The 21271-nt window shown below is 42.2% G+C and overlaps 1 protein-coding gene across 18 annotated transcripts in view; it reads right to left on the bottom strand.

The window, feature by feature from the left end:
• The window catches only part of TIAM1 (TIAM Rac1 associated GEF 1), a 445843-nt gene that overhangs the window by 64690 nt on the left and 359882 nt on the right, over positions 1-21271 (bottom strand). For all 18 annotated transcript variants that reach the window (XM_051819218.2, XM_051819217.2, XM_070071883.1 and 15 more), the window contains 3 exons: positions 20267-20371; positions 12813-12894; positions 5925-6011 (listed from right to left, as the gene is read on the bottom strand). In XM_051819218.2, the coding sequence (XP_051675178.1) occupies positions 5925-6011; positions 12813-12894; positions 20267-20371 (274 nt within the window). The remainder of the gene's footprint in view (positions 1-5924; positions 6012-12812; positions 12895-20266; positions 20372-21271) is intronic.

Here is a 21271-nt window from a genome sequence, read left to right as displayed (position 1 = left end):
GGAGCTGGGCCTGTCTGAAGCCAGGAGCCAGAAGCTTCTTCCAGGCCTCCTATGTGGGTGCAGGAGCCCAAGTACATAGACCATCCTCTGCTGCTTTCCCCGGCACATTAGCAGGGAGCTGATGCCGGTACCCTGGATGGTCCTATGCTCAGAGGTATAACCTATATTCAGCAGGCCTACCACTGACCTCAGTACATCAACTAAGACATTCACTCCTTTAATGTATGTGTGGGTAAGCATCTGCCTTCGCAAATGCTGATTCTATTCAGAAATAGCAATTTCGGTTATCTTGTGGTGATTTTGAAGGGGAGAAAATGGCAGTGCTCTTGGATTATGTCCGAGATGTATGCAGGCTGCGGTGTAACGTTTATTGATCACTTCTATGGAACCAAAATGTTATGAGATCCCTTTGTCACATGTCTTCAGACATAAGGTTGCCTTACAAAATCAAACACCATCATTTCTGCTCCTCTCCAAAGGGTGTGCTCTTTTTGCAAAGCACTCTAGGAAAGCTGCCAAAGTTTGACACTCAAAGGAACAGCCATAATGTCACTGACCCCAGGGCTGTTCGAACTGGTATTAAAAGAACACTCTTGAGAAAGGGAGAGGTTATGGAAGAACATGAAAGGAAAGGAAGCACCCTTTCAGCAAAGAAGGGAAAAGGAGCCCAGTTTCTTATTTTATACACTAATGTGCAAAAACAAATGCGAAAGGAAGTGAGTGGAAGGCAAAGACAATGAGGAATGGCAGAAAGGAGAAACCGCCCAGCCCCTCGGGCGTTCACAGGTCCCACCTCTGGTTCTGCAGAGAAATGACTCGCACTTTCCAACTTCACGGAGACACACGCCCTGGCCATCCTCATTCAGGTTTTCAAAATGTTTGAAATCAATTTTCTCTCATAAAATATGCCAAGAAACATTAAGGGGTGGAAGGAACTGGGAGAGAAATGAGAATGTTTCCTCCACATCAGAGATGAAATTCTGTGAAACTAACCATTTCATTTTTAGGTAAAATCCTTTAGCTTCACGGTATTTGAAGTGAGAATATAAAACTGCGACATATGAAAGCAGTTGTCTTTGTTTTTTAAAATCTACTCTTGGAGGCAAACTTTTCTTAAATTTTGTTACTTTGAAAGAGAAATAGAGTTGCTCCCATCTGCTGGTTCACTCCCAAAATGCCTGCAAAGTCCAGAGGGTCAAAGTTGGGAGCCAGGAATCCAATCAGCATCTCCACTGAAGGTGGCAGGAACCCAATGATTGAGACATCCCCACTGCCTCCCCGAGTCTGCATCAGCAGGAAGCTACAGTCAAGCCAGGGCTGGGTATCAAACCCTTGTGCTCCGTCATGAGATGCAGGTGTCCTTAACAGGTGTCTTAACTATTAGGCCAAGCACGTGCCCCGAGACAAAGTTTTTGGTTGCATAGCAGAGGAGGTCTTATAAGGTGAAACAGACATAAGTCCCCCTCCCCACTAAAAAAACCTATGAGATTTTTTTTCTTTTCTTTTTTAAATAAAGAACTTTATTTATTTGAAAGGCAGAGATTCAGAGAGAGAGAAAGAGAAGGAGGGAGGGAGGGAGAGAGAAAGAGAGGGAGAAATCTTCCATCCACTGGTTTACTCCCCAGATGGCCACAAGGGACAAGACAGGGCCAGGCCAGAACCAGGAGCTTCTTCCAGGTCTTGGCACATGGATGCAGGGGCCATCCTCTGCTGCTTCCCCAGGTGCAATAGCAGGGAGCTGGATCAGAAGTGGAGCAGCCAGGACTCAAACCAGCACCCATATGGAATGCTGGCACAGCAGGTAGTGACTTAACCCACTGGGCCGACCCCTATAAGATGTTTTTTAAAAAGAAGTTTCTGATTGATAATGCCCAGCAGAATAGGAATATGCAGCAGGTGGTCCTCAAAAAGCTATGCTCACCCTCCAGAATCTGTGAATGTGACCATATTTAGGAAGAGAAGCATTGCCATAGTAATTGTTAAGGATCCTGAGAAAAGACCATGCTGTATTCCCTAACCCCATTGGCAAGAAACCTTGTAAGAGACACACAGAAGAAAGACAAGGAAAGAAGAAGGCCCTGTGAAGATGGAGGCAAAGACTGGAGCGATGAGGCCACATGCCAAGCAAGGCGTGAATCCTCCAGAAACCGGAAGAGGCAAGAGGATCATCCCCCAGAGAAATCCAGGGGCATAGCCTGGGAGCACCCTGAGTTAAGGCTTCTGCCTTCTCTGGAATGGTGAGAAAACAAATCTCTGTTGTTTTAAATTACTCTGTGGTGCTTTGTTACGGTAACCCTTGGCAAACTAATACAGGGGGCATCTGTATGAGTTATTCTCTGCATTAACAAGTGCTATGAATAAGAAAGATAAGAAAGTGGTCTGCCAGGGGCTTTCTGTCTCAGCATCACAATGTAATTGTGACGGTGGCATCACTGAATTTCTCCCAGCCTCAGTCCTCTGCATGGGTTAAGATAGATAAAAGGGTTAAAGGAGATTAAATGAAATAATCTACATAAAATTTAGTTATTCAATGGACATTAGCTCCCATTATTTTTTAAAAGATTTATTTATTTATTTATTTGAAGGAAGAGTAACAGAAAGAGAGTTAGAGATAGTGGGGATGAGAAAGGGGAAGAAGAAGAGAGGGAGAGAGGAGGAGAGGGGGGAGAGGGAGAGAAAGAGGTTTTCTATCTGCTGGCTCACTTCCTAAATAGCTGCAACAGATGGGTCTCAGTCAGGCTAAAGGCAGGAGCCAGGAATCCCATCTGGGTCTCCCACGTGGGTTCAGGGGCCCAAGCACCTGGGCCATCGTCTGATGCTTTCCCGGGCACATTAGCAGGGAACTGGTTAGGAAGTTGAGCAGCCAGAACTCAAACCAGTTCTCATAAAGGATGCTGATGTTGCAGGCATCAGCTTAACCAACTGCACCATAATGCGAGCCCCAGTTCTCATTATTAATATTTGGTAGAAGAAAGCATAAGGCTTCTTTCTCTAACTGGAAATGGCAGCCTGCTCAGAAATAATTACCAACTAACCATGGAGACAGCTGTGATGTACCCATACCATCTAGAATAACCTCACACCTGGCCATGTTGACCAGGCTCTGTCTGGTGTCGCCACCAGGAAACACTTAGATAACAGCAAAGAAGACACCTGATCCCAACTTCAGATAACTCCACACATTTGAAAGCTGGGCCGACAATGTCACACAGTTGAACAAAGGCACATATGAAACAACACACAAAGGCTCAAAAAAACCAAGTCCATGACATTCAGCCAACCATGAGACCCAACTAGGAACACTGGAGGCGTGCAGGGGAGTGGGAGTAGGAATCTGGGGCCTAAAGGATCCTTTGTTAGAAGTAAAAAGCGGAGTGTGGCCAACAAAAGCAAACACAGGAAGGCTGAATCAATGCAAACAGAATACTCAGGCACCATGAGGCCATACTGCACTAAATCCTACAGGGTCGCACCACATTCTGGTCATTTTTACAGGGGCATTGATGCCTGGACCATGACCAAAGGACAACGACTAGTGCTATTTTCTATAGTGTAACGAGTGGTTAAAGGATTTGAAGTGCTGAATCTGGATGGGAAAAGACTTGGCAGTTATAATGTGATGGAAGCAAAACCTAGAACAGTAGATGGGAACTGAAGAAGGAGGCTTTCCTAGTGTCAGACACACATAAAATGCACACAGAGGATGTACAGTGCACAGCAAACACTCCTCTACTGGAGTGTAAGGGGGTGGTCTTCCATTAAAGGCTAGCGTTAACCTGAAATACCCCACATGTCTCTCTTGACACTGCTTTCTATATCCTAGGTACTTGGACAGTGCTCGGGATTGGGGTCAAAACTTACATCACTCTTGCATCTGTGGAGAACAGTGCCATGTGGGACGAGGTGGGGCGGTGAGCAGACAACCGTTTGTTTTCATCTAACATCGGGGTTTTCAGATTCAAAGAATTGAAACAGGATGTGACTAAAACCAGGGCGGCAGAGTCCCCACCCCCAAGCCATGCCAACCAGCACCACCATCGTGCTGAAAGGAGATAAAAATCAGTCTTTGGGCTTGCAGGAAAATAAACCCCATCATCTCTGTTCTGAGCTGACATACAGCTCAGTGAATGTGTCAAACTGGTCTGTGGGCTGCCTTTGACCTGCAAAGCATAGAAGAAAAAAGAAGGAAAATCCTTCTTCATGATCGTCAGCAGCAGATAAATTATTTTTGACTTTCCTTCCCATTTGTCACACCGTGGCCATTTCTCTACGTGGCCAAGTCCGCAGGTTGTGTTTCTTCAGTGTTCATGGCACAGGGGAAAGTAGCCTGCACTGGGAAAGCTCTGGCCAGCCTGAGCCACCGAGAACTCAGCTAAAGCAGGCATGGAAGGAGGTGAAAAGATGTACTCAGCAAATCCAGCAGCTGCTCCACTCAACCCCATCTCAGCACACTTGACCCCAATGTGTTGCTCTTCAACATCCAACATGCATGATTTTCTCACCTGGATAAAACCAAAAATCTCATGTAAAGAAGCAAGTGGTGAGAGTACCACATGGGAAGCCTGAATTCAGTACTGGAAGTTTGAGTCTCGTCTCTGCTCCCAATTCTAACTTCTGGTTAATGGGCATTGTGGGAGACAGCAGGTGATGGCTCAGAGAACCTGGAAGGCTTTGATTGAGTTCCCGGCTCCTGGTTCAGCCTGGCTCAGCTGCAGCTATTATGGGTATTTGGGTAATAAACTGGTGGACAGGAAATCTCTGTGTCTGTCTCTGCCTCTCCTCCTATCTCTTTGCTCTTCAAATGAAACAAACTCCATAGCAAGAAGAAAGAAACCAAAGTGGCTTTAAAGCCCTATCTACCTACCCTATTTGTTTATGGTGAACATAGTTGGTTGAATAGTATCCCCCCCTCCCAAATTCACCTCCATCTAGTACATCCTGATCTGACCTTCATCAGGAATGAGGACAAATATATATTATAGATATAATCCAGCAAAAGTAAACTCATAAAGATTTAGGGTGAGTCACAAATTCAATGAAATTTTCTTATAAAAAGACCACATAGAGACACATTTGTGCTTGCTTGTCTTCTGCTTTCTGTCATCAGGTGAAGCAGCATGAGGCCCTCACCAGTGCCCTTCTTTGGACTTCCCAGGTTCTAGAACTAGCAGCCCAACAAATTTCTTTCCTTTATAAATCATTCATCCCAGGCATTTTGTTATAGTAACAGAGAATGGACTAGGACAATTATCAGTATCTTTTTTCCAGAAGGTGAGTTTCTATTGCTTCGGGCTATCCAGTTTGTAGTAAATTGTGAGGACAGACTTAGGAAACAGAGTGAGCAACCAATCCAGGTTGAAAAGATCCTCAAGAGCAGAAAGAGGATGGAGAGGTAGCGATCCACAATCAGCCCAAATGCATTAGGAACCCTTTAAGGGCTGAAAGGGAACAGGCAGGGGATAGCAGGAAAGAACTGCCTTTCTAAGAGTGGGGGCCAGAAGGCTAGATAGGAAACCACTGGGTTTTCAACTTCCATAGACTCCTGTAGGAATGCAAGGAACACACTGTCCTCTGTGAAGGAGCTTTGCAGGCTCCAGGAATGACCAGTGTCAGCTCAGCCCTGTGTGGGCCAACCGGCAGGAGGGGTCTTGTGTGCTGCTCAGGAAGACCCCCCAGGACCTCCACAGCATCCTGGAAGATGAGAAGGACATTCACTAACAATTAGGATGGAATTTCCCACCAGCCCCAGGCAAGTGGACTCAGAATCTGACTCAAAATCCAAGAAGATGATACTTCTCACACAAGGGAGTTAATGGAATAAAATCCATATTCCCTGAAATGGTTTTTGACATGAACTCTTAGTCATCCACCAAACAGAGAAACCCTAAGAGAACAGGAGACAGACAAGACATCCACTGACTTACCTTTCTTGGAAGCTAAACCAGTTTCCTTCACACTGTTCACATACAGCCTTCGAACACCATCTTCCTCCACAGAAGAAAGTGAAAACCCTGTGAAACACAAAGACAGGATGGCAGGGCTCACATCTTCTGAATATTTAGCAAACAACAGGAAGTACCTGCTGTGAACTAGGTTCGTTTAATGTTTTGGCTTCTGATTTGGAGACACTGTTTTTTCCTCAATCATATTGCTTTACAAAGCAGAAAAATGTATTTTTAGATCACTCCAAGTAAACAACATCAGCTACTTGTAAAAGTAAATACTGCTACGTATGTCTGTCTTTATTCTACCTACCACTCAACTTAAACAGAAGGAAATTACTTTGCTTTATATCTTGGTTCCTTGCAAATGTCATCATTTTATGTTTCTCTACTCTCTCCACAGCACAAAAAATGCAAGGATGGGCTGACCTCATCAAAGTCTCCTATGCTTTTTTTCACTGAATTTATATCTTAAAGAGACAACTGCCCCAGTATGTCCCAATACATGGTAAGTATGGTGACTTGGACACAGCAAACAGGAAGAAGTAGTAACTCACTGTACACATCTCATTTCACATGGAAACTAACTGATTTCACAGTCTTCTTTGATCACAAGATTATCTTTTACTTACCTGGGTTTCCACAGCTCAAAGCCCATTAGCTCAGTCATCCTGGGCTTCTTTACAGCCTTCAGAAAAGAAGGCTGAGCAAGGCCCAGATTTTCTAAGTGGTTTGGGGGCCCTGGGTGCTCCCCATCCTACGGTTACAAGCCCTGGTCACCTGTTTCAGGACTGCCTCATATGAAACTCTTTCTTTATTGATTTAATGTCTACAACCAATGCCTACTTTTCTGATGGAAAACAGGATCTTGGTAGATACTATAAAAAGTTCACAGGAATGAACACAATTGCTAAGGATCTGCAATAACTGTTAGCTCTGGGAGAAAAATAGTCCTATGCTACAGTAACATAGGACATTAATAACAAAAGCAGAGGAGACAGTGGCTTAAAAACACAACCAATCAAACAACAAAACGGAGTTAATAAGTTAAAAGACCCAGTCCCAGGGATTCACTGAGTCTTCTCAGGCCATGTTAGAACAAACACGTGGTATTTCGTTCAGTTCAGAGGACCAGGAAATGGATAACCACGCGTAGGCAAAACTACCAACTGCCATCACCCCCTGTCTCAGACACAGCAACTCCTGCAGATAGGGAAGCACACAAGACCACCCCAAGGACTTTCCAAAGTCTTCATTTCAGTCTCTTATTTTGAATTCCATTCTTACAGCAACTTGAAGCTTTCCAATTAAGTTTCAAGAAGCCTCAATGAAATCTTATTTTCACACCGAACTACTTCAGTGACATTAACCTTTATGTGGGTGTATTTATCTGTACTTCATTAGATAATTTTTTCCTTCTATCTGTTAAGATGGAATCAAGGGCTATCACATGGAAATGAATGGATAGGATTTAGCAAAATACTGGCACTTCTTTCTGGAAATACCATCATTCTATAAAATTCTGAAACTAAAACATTTTCTATACTAAAAAAAAAAAAAATGGCACCTTGATAGTATGCCAGGGACCAGCTTGTTAAACTGGAAGGTGGCAGGAGAGACAATATGCTGAGGACCTACTGCCAGTCACCCCAGGCCAAAGTCAGCTGAGATGGCTCACTAGTCATTTGCTCTGTCTTCTCTTAAGCCCTCTTTTTTCAATAACCAGAAGGTTGAAAACAGGAGTGAGAACAGGGAACCCATCCAGTCTGAGGACCACACTGACCATGCAATTTGTACCAGGCCATGGGGTTCAAAGCATGGATCTGGTAACAGATTGGACTGCTCAGGCTGAAGGAGAAAACGGTGACAGGAAAGAGGGCAGAAGAAAGGGCAATGGGGACAGGTTCCATTCAGAGGACCACTCAGATGGAAGCCCAGAGTTTACACAAGGAAGCAGCAACCAAGCTCTGGACTCGAGTTCATTTCTTGTGGTGACCTAGGAACACAGCTTTCCCTCAAACTCCACGGAATATGGCATGCACTACCGTGGGGTCTAAATTCACATCCACACATCAACAAAGATAAGGAAAATATTAAACAGCCCACAGCTGATTATATTGAGGTCAGTGAAGAAGATTTTAATAGTTCATTAGTAAGATCTTCTGTATATAAAGAAAATTGAAAGTGAATCTTGATCAGAATGGAAGGGGAGAGAGAGCGGGAAAGGGGAGGGTTGCGGGTGGGAGGGAAGTCATTGTGGGGGGGAGCCAATGTAATCCATAAGCTGTACTTCGGAAATCTATATTCATTAAATAAAAGTTAAAAAAAATAGTTCATCAGTAAAATCAGACTTTTTCCCTTCTAAGTAAGATATCAATGTTCCATTTCTAAGCAAACAACTCTACTATAGTCCAACATGTTTGCTAATAGGAGGCAGAGGGAGACTATTCTATATAAACCTGGAGTATTCACCAATCAGAAGGCATTATGGGGGTGCTGTGGCACAGTGGGTTAATGCCCTGGCCTGAAGCACCGGCATCCCATACGGGCACCAGTTCTGGTCCCCGCTGCTCCTCTTCCAATCCAGCTCTCTGCTGTGGCCTGGAATAGCAGTAGAAGATGGCCCAAGTCGTTGGGCCCCTGCACGCATGTGGGAGACCCAGAAGAAGCTCCTGCCTCCAGGCTTCGGATTGGCGCAGCTCCGGCCTTGCGGCCATCTGGGGAGTGAACCAACAGATGGAAGACTTCTCTCTCTCTGTCTCTACCTCTCTCTGTAACTCTGTCTTTCAAACAAATAAAATAAATCTTTAAAAAAATAAAAAGAAGGCATCATGAATGGCACTTGGAAAATGATCTCAAAGCAGATTAAACTTATACAATGAACACCACAAAGATCTCTCAGGCTGATGACACTTATGGCCAAAGAAAAAGTCTAACAGGCTAGACAATAGAGAAGTACTCAAAACCAGACTCCAGGATAAAGTGAACAATCAGATACTAGGGTAAGTGCAAGACCCTACAGCAGCAGGACACACGACCGAGAACAGTAGAATACAAGAAGTCCCTAGAGAAAAAGCAATGCTAAGTGGCTGAAGGGATGCTTACTTCCACGGCTTCAAGGCAGCCTAGAGAGACCTACTTAGTCTAAGGATCACATAACTATGTGAACGCTGTTCAACAGAATCTCTAAGAACAATCTGAGGATGAGTGTGAAGAGAGGGACAAGAGAAGTGAAACTCCTGATTAACTCTTCAACTCTGCTCCATCTGGGATTATGAAAAGCCATATTTTCTTAAAATGCTCTAAACTGGAAAGCAGCACTTGGTTTGTATCACTAGATTTTTCTCTGTGTTGGTATTGTGTGTTGGTAGCTTTTACATACAGTGAATTCAGTATATCCCAGAAACCCACTTAGATCAGTGTTCATGTTACAAATGGATGGGCTGGTTAAGTTTATTTCAAGGTATTTGATTGTTTTTGTAGCTATTGTGAATGGGATTGATCTTAGAAGTTCTTTCTCAGCCGTGGCATTGCCTGTGTATACAAAGGCTGTTGATTTTTGTGCATTGATTTTATATCCTGCTACTTTTTGCCAAACTCGTCTATGAATTCCAATAGTCTCTTAGTAGAGTTCTTTGGATCCCCTAAATAAAGAATCATATCATCTGCAAAGAGGGATAGTTTGACTTCTTCCTTCCCAATTTGTATCCCTTTAATTTCTTTTTCTTGCCCAATGGCTCTGGCTAGAACTTCCAGAACTATATTGAATAGCAGTGGTGAGAGTGGGCATCCCTGTCTGGTACCAGATCTCAGTGGAAATGCTTGCAACTTTTCCCCATTCAATAGGATGCTGGCCGTGGGTTTGTCATAAACTGCTTTGATTGTATCGAAGAATGTTCCTTCTATACCCAATTTGCTTAGAGTTTTCATCATGAAATGGTGCTGTATTTTATCGAATGCTTTCTCTGCATATACTGAGATAATCATATGGTTTTTCTTCTGCAGTCTGTTAATGTGGTGCATCACATTGATTTGCGAACTCGTTCGTAACTTTGGGAGTCCGAGGCAATCAGACCCTGGGACTTGGGGAGCTCTTTAACCTTCTCTATCAATATGTTGCTGGAACACTCTATGCCAACTTGAACCTGAGCACTAAGAAGAAATGGTTTGACCAAGGCTGCTAGCAAGACACGAAGCACTTTGCTACTGAGAGCAATGTAAGGGCAGCAGTTAAGACTAAGCAATGAGACTCTCTTATAGCTATCTAACATTGTCACAACCTCCAAACCTGGGATTTTGTATTTTATAAAAGCACTGGTAGTCACAAAGGCTGGAAATTAAACAGAAAAACACCTGCCTCCTTACATCAGCTAGTTTGAGTAGCACTGTTTACAACACCTTCCATTCCTATAACACCCTCTGTGTGGAAAGGCAAACAGACTTTGTGCCTAACGCTAATAAAAAAAAAAAAAAAAAAAAAAAAAAAAAAAGGAGACAATGTATAGCAGTTCCCCCTTATCTGAGGTTTTCCTTTCTTAGGTTTCTTACCAGAGAGGAAGTTTTGTTTTGATACGTTGTTAATTGATCTATTTTATCATTAGCTGTTATTGCTAAATTGTACAGAAGGAAAACACAGTAGATACACGGTTTGGTCTTATCTGCGGTTTCAGGCATGCACAGAAGGTGTTGGGATAATGTATCTCCCACAGATAAGGAGGAAATGCCTTGAAGTGGTTTTATGCCCAGTTCTTTATTTCTGAGTCTCCAAGTCACTTAGTCTTAGAATTACAGTCCAAAGGGGCCAGCACTGTGGTGTAGTGGGTAAAGCCACCGCCTGCAGTGCTGGCTTCCCATATGGGCACGGGTTTGAGTCCCAGCTGCTTCACTTCCCATCCAGCTTTCTGCTATGGCCTGGGAAAACAGTAGAAGATGGCCCAAGTCCTTGGGCCCCTGTACCGGTTTGGGAGACCCAGAAGTGAAGAAACTCCTAGCTCATGGCTTTTGATCAGCCAAGCTCTGGCCATTACGACCATCTGGGGAGTAAACCAGAGAATGGAAAACTTCTGTCTCTCTCTCTGCCTCTGCCTCTTTGTAACTCTGCCTTTCAAGGAAATACATTAATTAATATAAAAAAAGAATTACAGTCCAAGTGCTTTGAAACATAGCCTTCCCTTGCTAGGTTAGCCTGACAAAATAGAAGTTAAGTGAACTAAAGGGAAAAAGAATCCTTACTACAGAGCATCTGATTTTGGAGAGAGTTATTTAAAACACTGCCTCTAATTATACTTTTAATGACTGAGGTCATGCTTCTGCCATAATAACAAGCCTTTCATAAACACTCATCCCCTGCCATCACAAGCGTCCTCTAGGCTGTATAACATTTTCTGTTTTAAGGTCAAGGAATAGTAACATGAAAGTGTAATGCATGTGACCAGGGGTTCAAAATTAGTCTCGTGCATCAGGCCTAAAAGCTCTAAGAAACACTCTGAGATGGAGACTCACTACCTGCAGGGAAGGTGCAAAAGGAAGGTGGTATCCCACGATTGGTAAAGGGTTTGGATATTCCCAAATGCTAAACTGTTTAGTAATTTGATCCAGAGAGAAATCTTAAGTAAGCATGTGTCTTCACATCTCATCATCTAGGAACTTCGGTCTCCTTCCACTGCTTGCTAGAACCACACTTCTCTGCTCACTTGAAGGTAGGTGTTCCACGCAGCCTGCTTTGCTGCAGCGGAGACAACACCTGTCTCACCTGTGACAGACGACGTCCAGGTGGCAGCTGCTCGAGGTCTAGGGATTAGAGCGCAGTCAACATGAAGAATCCGAGCCAAGCCACGAAGGATGCGTGGTGAATGGGAGACAGAAAGCTTGGTCTTGAGCCGCTGGACCTTGGTGAGTGACTTTGGCTAACCTCACAGTATGGATTTCACCACTTAATGCAAACTTTGTTACAATTCTACCCATACAGTGAGATGCTAAGACAGTGAGACTAGTCTGACATATATGGAAAGAATTACATATTTAACCCTGCCAGAATGCTGACAACTATGTGGAAGAGTGTCGACTAAGCAGGTCTGAATGTTCTATGGAGCACTTGCTTGCAAGCTTGGCCCTTGGCTGGCGCTGGGAAACTTATGTGTGGGGAGGGCTTCCAATACCTGAACATGGCTCACTGAACCTAAACAATCGTATCTGTCTCCTCCTGGAAGTCTGCAACTTTAGACAGGAGCAGCCTCCCAAGAAAGCCCCGGCCCTGCTTCCCAGTAAGCAGCATCTCCCTTGTATGGTCTCATACTGTGATTGCTGAGGGAACTGATTCCATTCTATGTGACCCTGGAAGACTCAGGCCCCCGGACCATGCCTTCTCCCTGTACTGATTTGCTTTGCAATGGTTCACAGTAATAAATCAGAGTCACAAGCATAAAGCAATGCTGAATTCTGTAAGTTCTGTGAGTGAATCTATAAACTTCAAAGTGGGACCCAAAGACAACACCAAAATACATTCCTGTAACATTATTTGTGAGGGAAGGGAGGATAATGTGTATGGTTTTCAGAAAAGGGGTGTGAAGGGGTAATTCCTCCATTACTAAAGCACACATGACATAAACTGGTCTCCTTCCAACATACCCACTTCCTTTTTATGACAGGGGAGCCCCCATGATTTAATCTAAGAAATGTAATGCTGAAGTCATCCTGGTACCTAGGGAATCTCTCTCTTTTGGATGCTCTGCACAGCACACATGCCAGATGTGCCCCTGTGTTAAACAGGCCTCCAAGGCATTGCACGGAATTGTAAATAAGTGCACGTTCACACAGGAAACGCTTCCACTGGAAACACTCACGCCAAAGATCAAAGGAAAATAAACGCACCGTAATTGTCAGCCGTCGTATCTGACTTCTCAATCTGGATGTTCTGAGTGACTTTTGGACAAATTTCAATTTCCTTGTACAGCTGAAAATGACAAAGAGGAGTCACTTAGGGTTGCACCATGAACAACTGCGTTATTCTGTAAACCTCTCTGCCTTCATGACTGATACCTGAACGCAAATTCACACTGCATCTCCGTTCTTTTAATTACCTGAATCCATTCACAGCCAAAGTAGAAACTTGCAACTCACATTTCCAAACTTAAGGTCAGTTTGGTGTCAAAATAATTCCCCAACATCACTCTGTATATTATCGTGCATTTATCATAACCTTGAAAAACATACTAATGTAATCAAAATCTCCATTTCTTCTTTACTTAATATATGCTAAATTGATCTTCTGTATATAAAGATAATTGAAAATGAATCTTGAGGTGAATGGAATGGGAGAGGGAGTGGGAGATGGGAGGGTTGCGGGTGGGAGGGAAGTTATAGGGGGGAAAAAGCCACTGTAGTCCAAAAGCTGTACTTTGGAAATTTATATTTATTAAATAAAATTTTTAAAAACTCTCCATTTCTGGGGGAGGGAGAAGTTTATAAAATCAGAAAGAGACTAGAAAGATGTAGGCATGGGATTCGTGGGAAACACGAGAAATCTCTGTTTCCTTCCCTCTCTCTTCACATACCACTTTTGCCTAGAAAGTTCATCACAATGCAAACAGGTAGAGAAAAATGACAAAACTGAGTCAGAAAATTATCTGGGTGACTTAAGTACACAGTTTAATTAACTGTCTATAAATCCAAGAAAACCTGGAAAAGTTTTTGTTTTAAAAAAAAAGGCAAGGTGTTGTGATTGAAGTTAATGGATGTTTCACTTGCATGCTTGGACCTGTGACACTGAGACATCAACTTCACACACAGTTTGCACCACATAGCCTTGCCTCTCCCACTCAGTCTGTGAGACAAATGAACATCTCTATTTCACAAATAAAGGGAGTAAGGCTGGAGAGAAAGTACTTTCTTGAGTTAATAAATCTAGAAGGGGCAGAGCTGGGGTTTAAACCCAGAACTCACTGGCTTCAGGGTGAAGCTATCTCTAACCAACTCCTATGCCTCCCACACCAGCTCCTGGTAGAACTCACAAATTTGGGGCCGGCACCGTGGCTCACATGGTTAATCCTCTGCCTGCAGCACCAGCATCCCATATGGGTGCCGGATTCTAGTCCCGATTGCTCCTCTTCCAGTCCAGCTCTCTGCTGTGGCCTGGGAGGGCAGTGGAGGATGGCCCAAGTGCTTGGGCCCCTGCATCCGCATGGGAAACCAGGAAGAAGCACCTGGCTCCTGGCTTTGGATTGGCGCAGCACTGGCCGTAGTGGCCATGTGGGGAGTGAACCAATGGAAGGAAGACCTTTCTCTCTGTCCCTCTCTCTCACTGTCTATAACTCTACCTGTCAGACAAATAAAAAAAAAAAAAAAATCTTCCTGCTCACAGGGTAGAGCAAGGATAACAAAAAAAAAAAAAAAAAAAAAAAAAAAAACTCACAAATTTCAAAGTAAAGGGAATCAACCTTCTTCTTCTTATCTAAGTGAGCCAAAGGTTTAAATCCAAAATTTTAGATAAAAATCCAAAACAAATAAATGTGTTGAAGACTAATACAGAATTTAGAAATTATTTGATCTTGAAATGAAGATAGAGTTTGAGCCAAGGTCAAAAACAGAAAATGTATCCGTTAGCAAAAAATCTGAGAGGTCTTGGTGATTATCTCAACATGTTCCCATGTCTGACTACATAGTCATCCACTCGGAAATAATTTTATTCAGGCAAGTAGCAAAGAATGCCAGCTTCTTTCTCTTTATTTGCTTCAGGCATTTGAGAGGTGAATATAACGCCTAATGCAGGAGTCCAGAAAATTCAGCAGTAAGAGAAGGCAAAGGGATTGGGGTTGGGGGTACTGCAAGCATCAACAGCACAGCCTGGATCACCTTCCGCAGCCTAATTCTCTGCAACTTCCATTGCAACCGTGCAATGAATGCAAGCGGATAAGGGCAGCATCGAATGTGCATCCATTCTGACACATCATGAATTGTTCACGCAAATAAATTGCCAAATGAGAAAAAAATCAGTCACACTGGTGATTAGTTCACCAAAATGATAAACGCCAAAGTCAATAAAGTTTATAATATATACTCTATCACTCAAGAATGCTGGATAAAACATTATCCACTGTGTTTGCTTCACCTTAATTGGAGTCTTCTTTATTTTTTAAACTTCCCCGAGGCCAAGCCCTTCCCCCAGGTGGCAGTATACAACTGTTCAATGCTTTCCACAAAGAACAACGGAGAAGGCAGCTTTATGATGCTCCTTCATCAAGACCACCTTCTGCTGTTTGGAATGGCTGTGAAACTTTTCATATCAGTGCTAGTCTCAGAGGATAATTTGGCATCATACACAAAGGTCCCTGGGCCACACCATTCTTTCTTATGCTAGTTAGCCTCAAGCTAGATTTAGTTAAAAGCTCTAATAAAATCCATAATATTTCAGGAAGGTTCTGTGCTCTCAGATCTATTTTTAGAGTCACTACAGTATTTAGAACAATACACTCAAATATCTTCATATAGCAATACCATTCACAGTGCAGAGACACATATTGAAGATATTTCTAGAATTAAAAGTTAAATTTATTTAGAGGCAAAATTTTTTTCAAATCCATGCAGAGTGTTTTCATACTCTGGTTTCTCTTCAGATCATATAAATCTTTCGGCTTTTACATAATATGAATTTTCCATGAAAGTTTTAAAGACCCCCCTCATACACATAGATGTCAAAATGGTTGCCCCAAATATACTTATCTTTTAATTCTATTTTCTACAATCTTTGAAAAAAACTCCCGTTGTATTCCCTTTCTTTTATTAAATTAATGGCATCATATATTTTTCCTCTTCTCAAAAACCACGAGAGAAGATCAACAGCATTTAAGGAACATTTTGCTAACTTAAGCACTTGACTGCTCACAAAATCATGAATACTTCTGTCCTATGTCTCTTTTGAGTGCCTGGTCCAAACTACTCTCCCATGTCACCTCCACTATGGCTCCTCACCTCCTACTGGCTCTGCCTGCTCATTTTCTTATGCCTTGTGGTTCACTCACCACTTATCTGCCAGAGTAAACCTGGCAACAGGGGTCAAATACAGCCATGCTTCAGTAACTGGGGGCAACTTGTCCCGGGATCCAGCAAAGATATGAACATCCTACACAATATCCTCTTCTATAGTTTAAATCATCTCTAGATTACTCATAATATCTAATGCAATGTAAATCTTATGCAATTAGTCATTGTATTGTTTAGGGAATAATGACAATTTAAAAAAGTCTCAATGTGTGCAGAACAGACACGACCACTGGCAGGCCTCATTCCATAATACAGATCAGCAGCAACCTACCATTTTCCTTTAGATACTTTCAGTATTTTTAGATGAATCCAAGGATGAAGAACCTGTCCTTTATCTCCTGGGGTTTTTCATTTCACTTAGGCTCTCTACAGACCATACTGAGTCCCTCCTCCCATCACCTCCTGCACTCCCCTGTTACCACCCTCTCCATTCGGCCTTTAAGTTTAAACACACCAGGGAAAGGACCTCCACACCCACCCTGCCCCAGCCTTAGCCAACTTTATTTCCATCTCTAGAACACTTCTTTCTAAAAGACCTCTATGACTCACACTCTGTTCACTCACCTTCCCATTCCAATGTCATATCTGAAAGAGCATCAGATCCACTCCCAAATGTCCTGCTCCTCTCTATCCACCTGTCCTAAAGTCTTGTTTTTCCAAACGGGGAAGGTCCACTGACATGCGACACAGTGAAGTTTTTCTATCTCTGCAAACTTGAAGAGATGTCCTGATGGGAGCCAAGTTTTGTTTTTGTTTTTATTTTTGTATGTGTGTATATGCGTGTGTGTATGTGTGTGCGCATATCCCTGGTGCCTAGAACAGCTACCATAGAGCCAAGCAGACAAATGCTAAATAAATATCTGTTGGATGAATAAATAAATTGATCTGAGATTCTGGAAACTCTTTATTCCCACCTGTCATTTTTAAGAAAAACACACTCAGTGTGGAATTTTGCAAAACCAGTGACTTTATAGACTACAACTATATTAGCAATCAATTCCATGGACTGCATCCAAAAATAAACTTCACTGTGAAAAAGTAGTCCAGTCCAACAGGTATCACTTGCATGAACACAAGTGAAGATGATAAATCAATGACTACTACTGGTTATCCATAAGCAAGAGAATCCTCTGACCCACAAGATAAGCATAGGAGATCCTCCAAATGGAGCTTTAAAATCAAGTACAAGGGCCAGTGAGGAGGCATAGTGGGTAAAGCCACTGCCTGCAGTACTGGCATCCTATATGGGTACCGGTTCAGGTCCCAGTTGCTCCACTCCTGATCCAGCTCCTTGCTATGGCCTGGAAAAACAGTAGAAGATGGCCCAAGTCTTTGGGCCTCTGCACCCACAGAGGAGACCTGGAAGAAGCTCCTGGCTCCTGGCTTCAGATTGGCTCAGCTCCATCAGTTGTGCCAACTGGGGAGTGAACCAGCAGATGGAAGACTTCTCTCTCTCTCTCTCCCTCTCTCTCTCTCTCTGCCTCCTCTCTCTGTGTAACTCTGACTTTCAAATAAATAAACACATATTTAAAAAAATCAAGTACATACTTTTGCGAGTAACTATTACCTTACTACTGAAGGCTGGTTGTTAAAACAATGGCACAAAATAAAATATGAATGAGTCATTTATGGGAAGAGTGGCTTCAAACAACTGCAAGCTTTCCCTGTACATCAAAATCAAAATAAAGCTGCAGGTATTTGGCTTAGATGTTAAAATGTCAGTTAAGACACCAGCGTCCCAGGGTGCCTGGATTCCATACACCGCTCTGCTAATGTAAACCCCGGGAGGCAACAGTGATGGCTCAAGTGACTGGGTCCCTGTTACCCACACTGGAGACCTGGACTGAGTTCCTAGCTCTGGACATCAGCACCAGAGTGAGGGCCACGATGGCCATGTAGTTAAGTGAACTGGCCAGCAGAAGCTCTTTGTCTCTGTCAAATAAATTGAATGTTCGGTAAATGACAATATATTCAGTATCTGCATACTCTCAAAAAGCATCCAGGAATGCTCTGTGTTAAAGTCTCTCTCTAAGAATGACACAGAGGACCTAAAACAGGGATTTGAAAATATCTAGAGACTCATGGCTAGAATTGGGGGGGGGGGGGGGGGGTCTTTGAGCTTCGATGGTTAAAAATAAGGTATCTTTATATTTAGAAATTTTTAACTGAAAATAATGCTTTGTATCACTAATGAATACAAGCAACAAGCACACCAGTATAAACAGTGCCTGTAGCTTCATCACGAGTAGAAGTCAGTTATTTTCATATCACATTCCAGCTGTATCTAAAAATGTTATTTGTGCTCATCATTACTTCAGAACAGTGGTAGCTACTGGAGCTACCACTAAGTCCTATAATTTAATGAGCCAATAAATGGCACATATATTATCTATAACTTTAAAATATTTTTGTAGCCCTATATATTCTATTTCATGCAAATGAAAACATCATTTTGATATGGAGTCTGGATGCTTCCCCAGATTGCACAGGTATTTCAAGTATAAAAAAGTTAAGAATTTTATTATAAATACATGTGCTAAAATGAGCAAAATAATGGCATTTGCTTCCTTAAGGATTTCTGGGCTGGAGACCTCTGCAACATGGCAAAAAGAATATCCTGGTCTCTCTGACCTTTAGATTCTTTTTTTTTTTTTTAATTATAATGAGAATAATACAATTGTAGATTCAAACAAATTAAGCTTGGCACACTTTGGTCTTTTATGTGGGAAGAGACCACACAATCACTAAAGCTTAAAAATAGTAAATGAGTCAGTGCAGTTTCAAAAGATCTATCACAAGCACAAACAGCTCCTGTGTAAGATACGGGAGACATGGAAACTGGTTAGGTCTGATCATTGTACTTTAGGGTGAGAAAGATCCATCAAACCCAAAATGCAAAATATATGATCTAATTGCTATGCAGGTATTATCAGCTTTGTTCTTAAGTAAGGAAGAGGATTTTCTCCTCTACTCGTCGAGCACAAAGACTGGAGCTTTTCCCAGGCCAGAGGAAGAAGACAGCCACAGCTCTCTGCTCACCTTACCTTCCCCTATAACACAGTGATGGAAGTGACAGTTGGAAGGGGACTCATCATTTTGATCTTTTTCTATTGTATAACATGATAATAAGAGTATTACAAAATTACACCCTCTCTTCCATTTCCTTAAAATGACTTAAAGGGGCACAAAATAATCTTGTACGATGACAGATGTTCCAAATCATGATCACAGTGGTGGCAACATGACCGTATACATTTGTCAAAACTCATTAAGTGCGTGCTTCTAATTGATTAAGATTTTATTAAATGTAAAATATATCTGCACAAACTTGATTAAAACCAAAGTTTCCTAATGGATTTTATATCATGCTTCCTTTTTCCAAAAAAAAAAAAAAAATTGGGGTTTGAATTTTTAGTTCTGCTTTCTGCGGTAAAACTCTGTCTGAAGTCATGTTGCTGTCACTCAACGTATCCATGGCAAGCAGCTCCGCAGCCCCCAGAGGAATGACTAAGGACAGAGAAAGAGAAATGATTTCCAAAAGAGAGGCGCCTTGCTCCCAAAATGTCTCTTTACTGGAACTGAAAAATGCACCACCCAGCTAACAAAAAAAGGAACTTGTCCCTGGTTTATTACAATAACAACCGTTAGCATTGACTATGTGAACCATTATCTCTAATCTAAGGAATATCATCTCATTTTCCCCCAATTCTACATGATTACTAAGCATAGGAGCAAAATAGAAAGCCGCATTTCATTCTGAACCGAAGTCCCATAAATACGTTGAAATTCAAACATACACAAATGTTGCCAAGAATCTACATAAATGCAGTTCCAAATGGCTGGAACACATAATCAGATGGCAGTGCGGATCATCCCCCAACAAATCTGGCCCATCAGTTTCAATATACATGTGGAAGTCACACAAAATTGGAAGCAGTGCTTTTTTTTTTTTTTTTTTAACAACAGTCAGCTGATCTTTTGAGTCACAAATTTAAAATAAAAGACTGTAGAGGCTGCAAGGAAAGCTAGTAATAATGATGAAAATTCTATCTGAGTGTGAGCTCTGGATTTCAATATTTCCCAACAGCACAGCACTGCTCCTTCGGTCAACAAAGGTGGCATTTGCACTCTGTGGAAAGAGTCTGATCAGTGAGGCCATGCACCAACCCGAAGCTCATTTAGTTTAGAACTCGTTCCACTTCACCAACCACCATTAACACAAATACACACATAATTTGAAAGTCATCTCCTGTAAAATGCACTTGGATAAGAGTCGTAAACATTACCAGCTCATAGATGTCCTCCTCAGGCTGCGGAACGTAGAGCTGCACCTTGTTTTCTATTAGGAATTTCAGACGCAGGTAATGAGCAGAATGATCCAGCTGATGTGTCTGAGACAAAATGGAAAGAATAAAGTTTGTTCAGGGGTAAATAGGCATCATTAGGCCTCCAGAGACACAGCATTAAGTATTTGCAAGAACAAGGGGAATTTGTTGATGGAGGAGGCAATGCGGGGTTTCTGTACTTCTTAAAAGGCCTGTGTTCAAAACTCAAATTTCAAAATAATTTTCAGTGAACACATTAATAATATGCCTTGGGTCTGATTCAATGGAAATAACTGAGCCACACTTCCTTCTGCCTTCTTTGAATCAGTGAACTCTTCAGCATTAGTTTTTCAACAAAAACCATCAGATAAGAGATCCACAACATTGTTTTCAGCATATACAGGTGGTTAAAGAAGAAAAATGACAAAAAGGCAGGGAAGTATTAACAGTGACAGAGAAAAGCTGTGCCCAAGCAAAGTTGTTTTTGTAACCAACCACATGGGGACATTGGAACAGTTGTTAACTGTTCATTTGCAAAGCGGGTCAGTGTGCAGATAAGGCATTTGAGTATCAGTCTTATTTATATACTCCCGAGTGAGACTCCCTCTGGGGCAGCGCAAGTAGGCATGTGTCCAAATTTGGAAACACACTGAATAACTTGTTGAAAGAAAACAATTCCAAAATAGTTAGGGATTGAAATTTCCAGAGCCGCTACTTTAATTCAGGATGATCCAACAGATTTTTTTTTTTTTCAATCAGGAAAAGCCAACTTTGAATTAAATTTGAGGGAAAAGCAACCGTGACAACATAGTTTTATACATAATTCTCAATAGACAATCTAAAAATTCAGAGGAAAAGAAAATAAAATGTTCTTCAACAGTTACACAGGGACACGCATTTGGTTCAAGAGGTTAAGTCACAGTGAGGGTCACCTGCATCCCATATCGGAGTGTCTGGTTCATATCC

Source organism: Oryctolagus cuniculus, chromosome 4 (genome assembly GCF_964237555.1).
Source record: "Oryctolagus cuniculus chromosome 4, mOryCun1.1, whole genome shotgun sequence".
Taxonomy (NCBI): Eukaryota; Metazoa; Chordata; class Mammalia; order Lagomorpha; family Leporidae; genus Oryctolagus; species Oryctolagus cuniculus.
The sequence above is the reverse complement of the archived record's forward strand: the minus strand, read 5'-3'. Positions and strand labels throughout refer to the sequence as shown.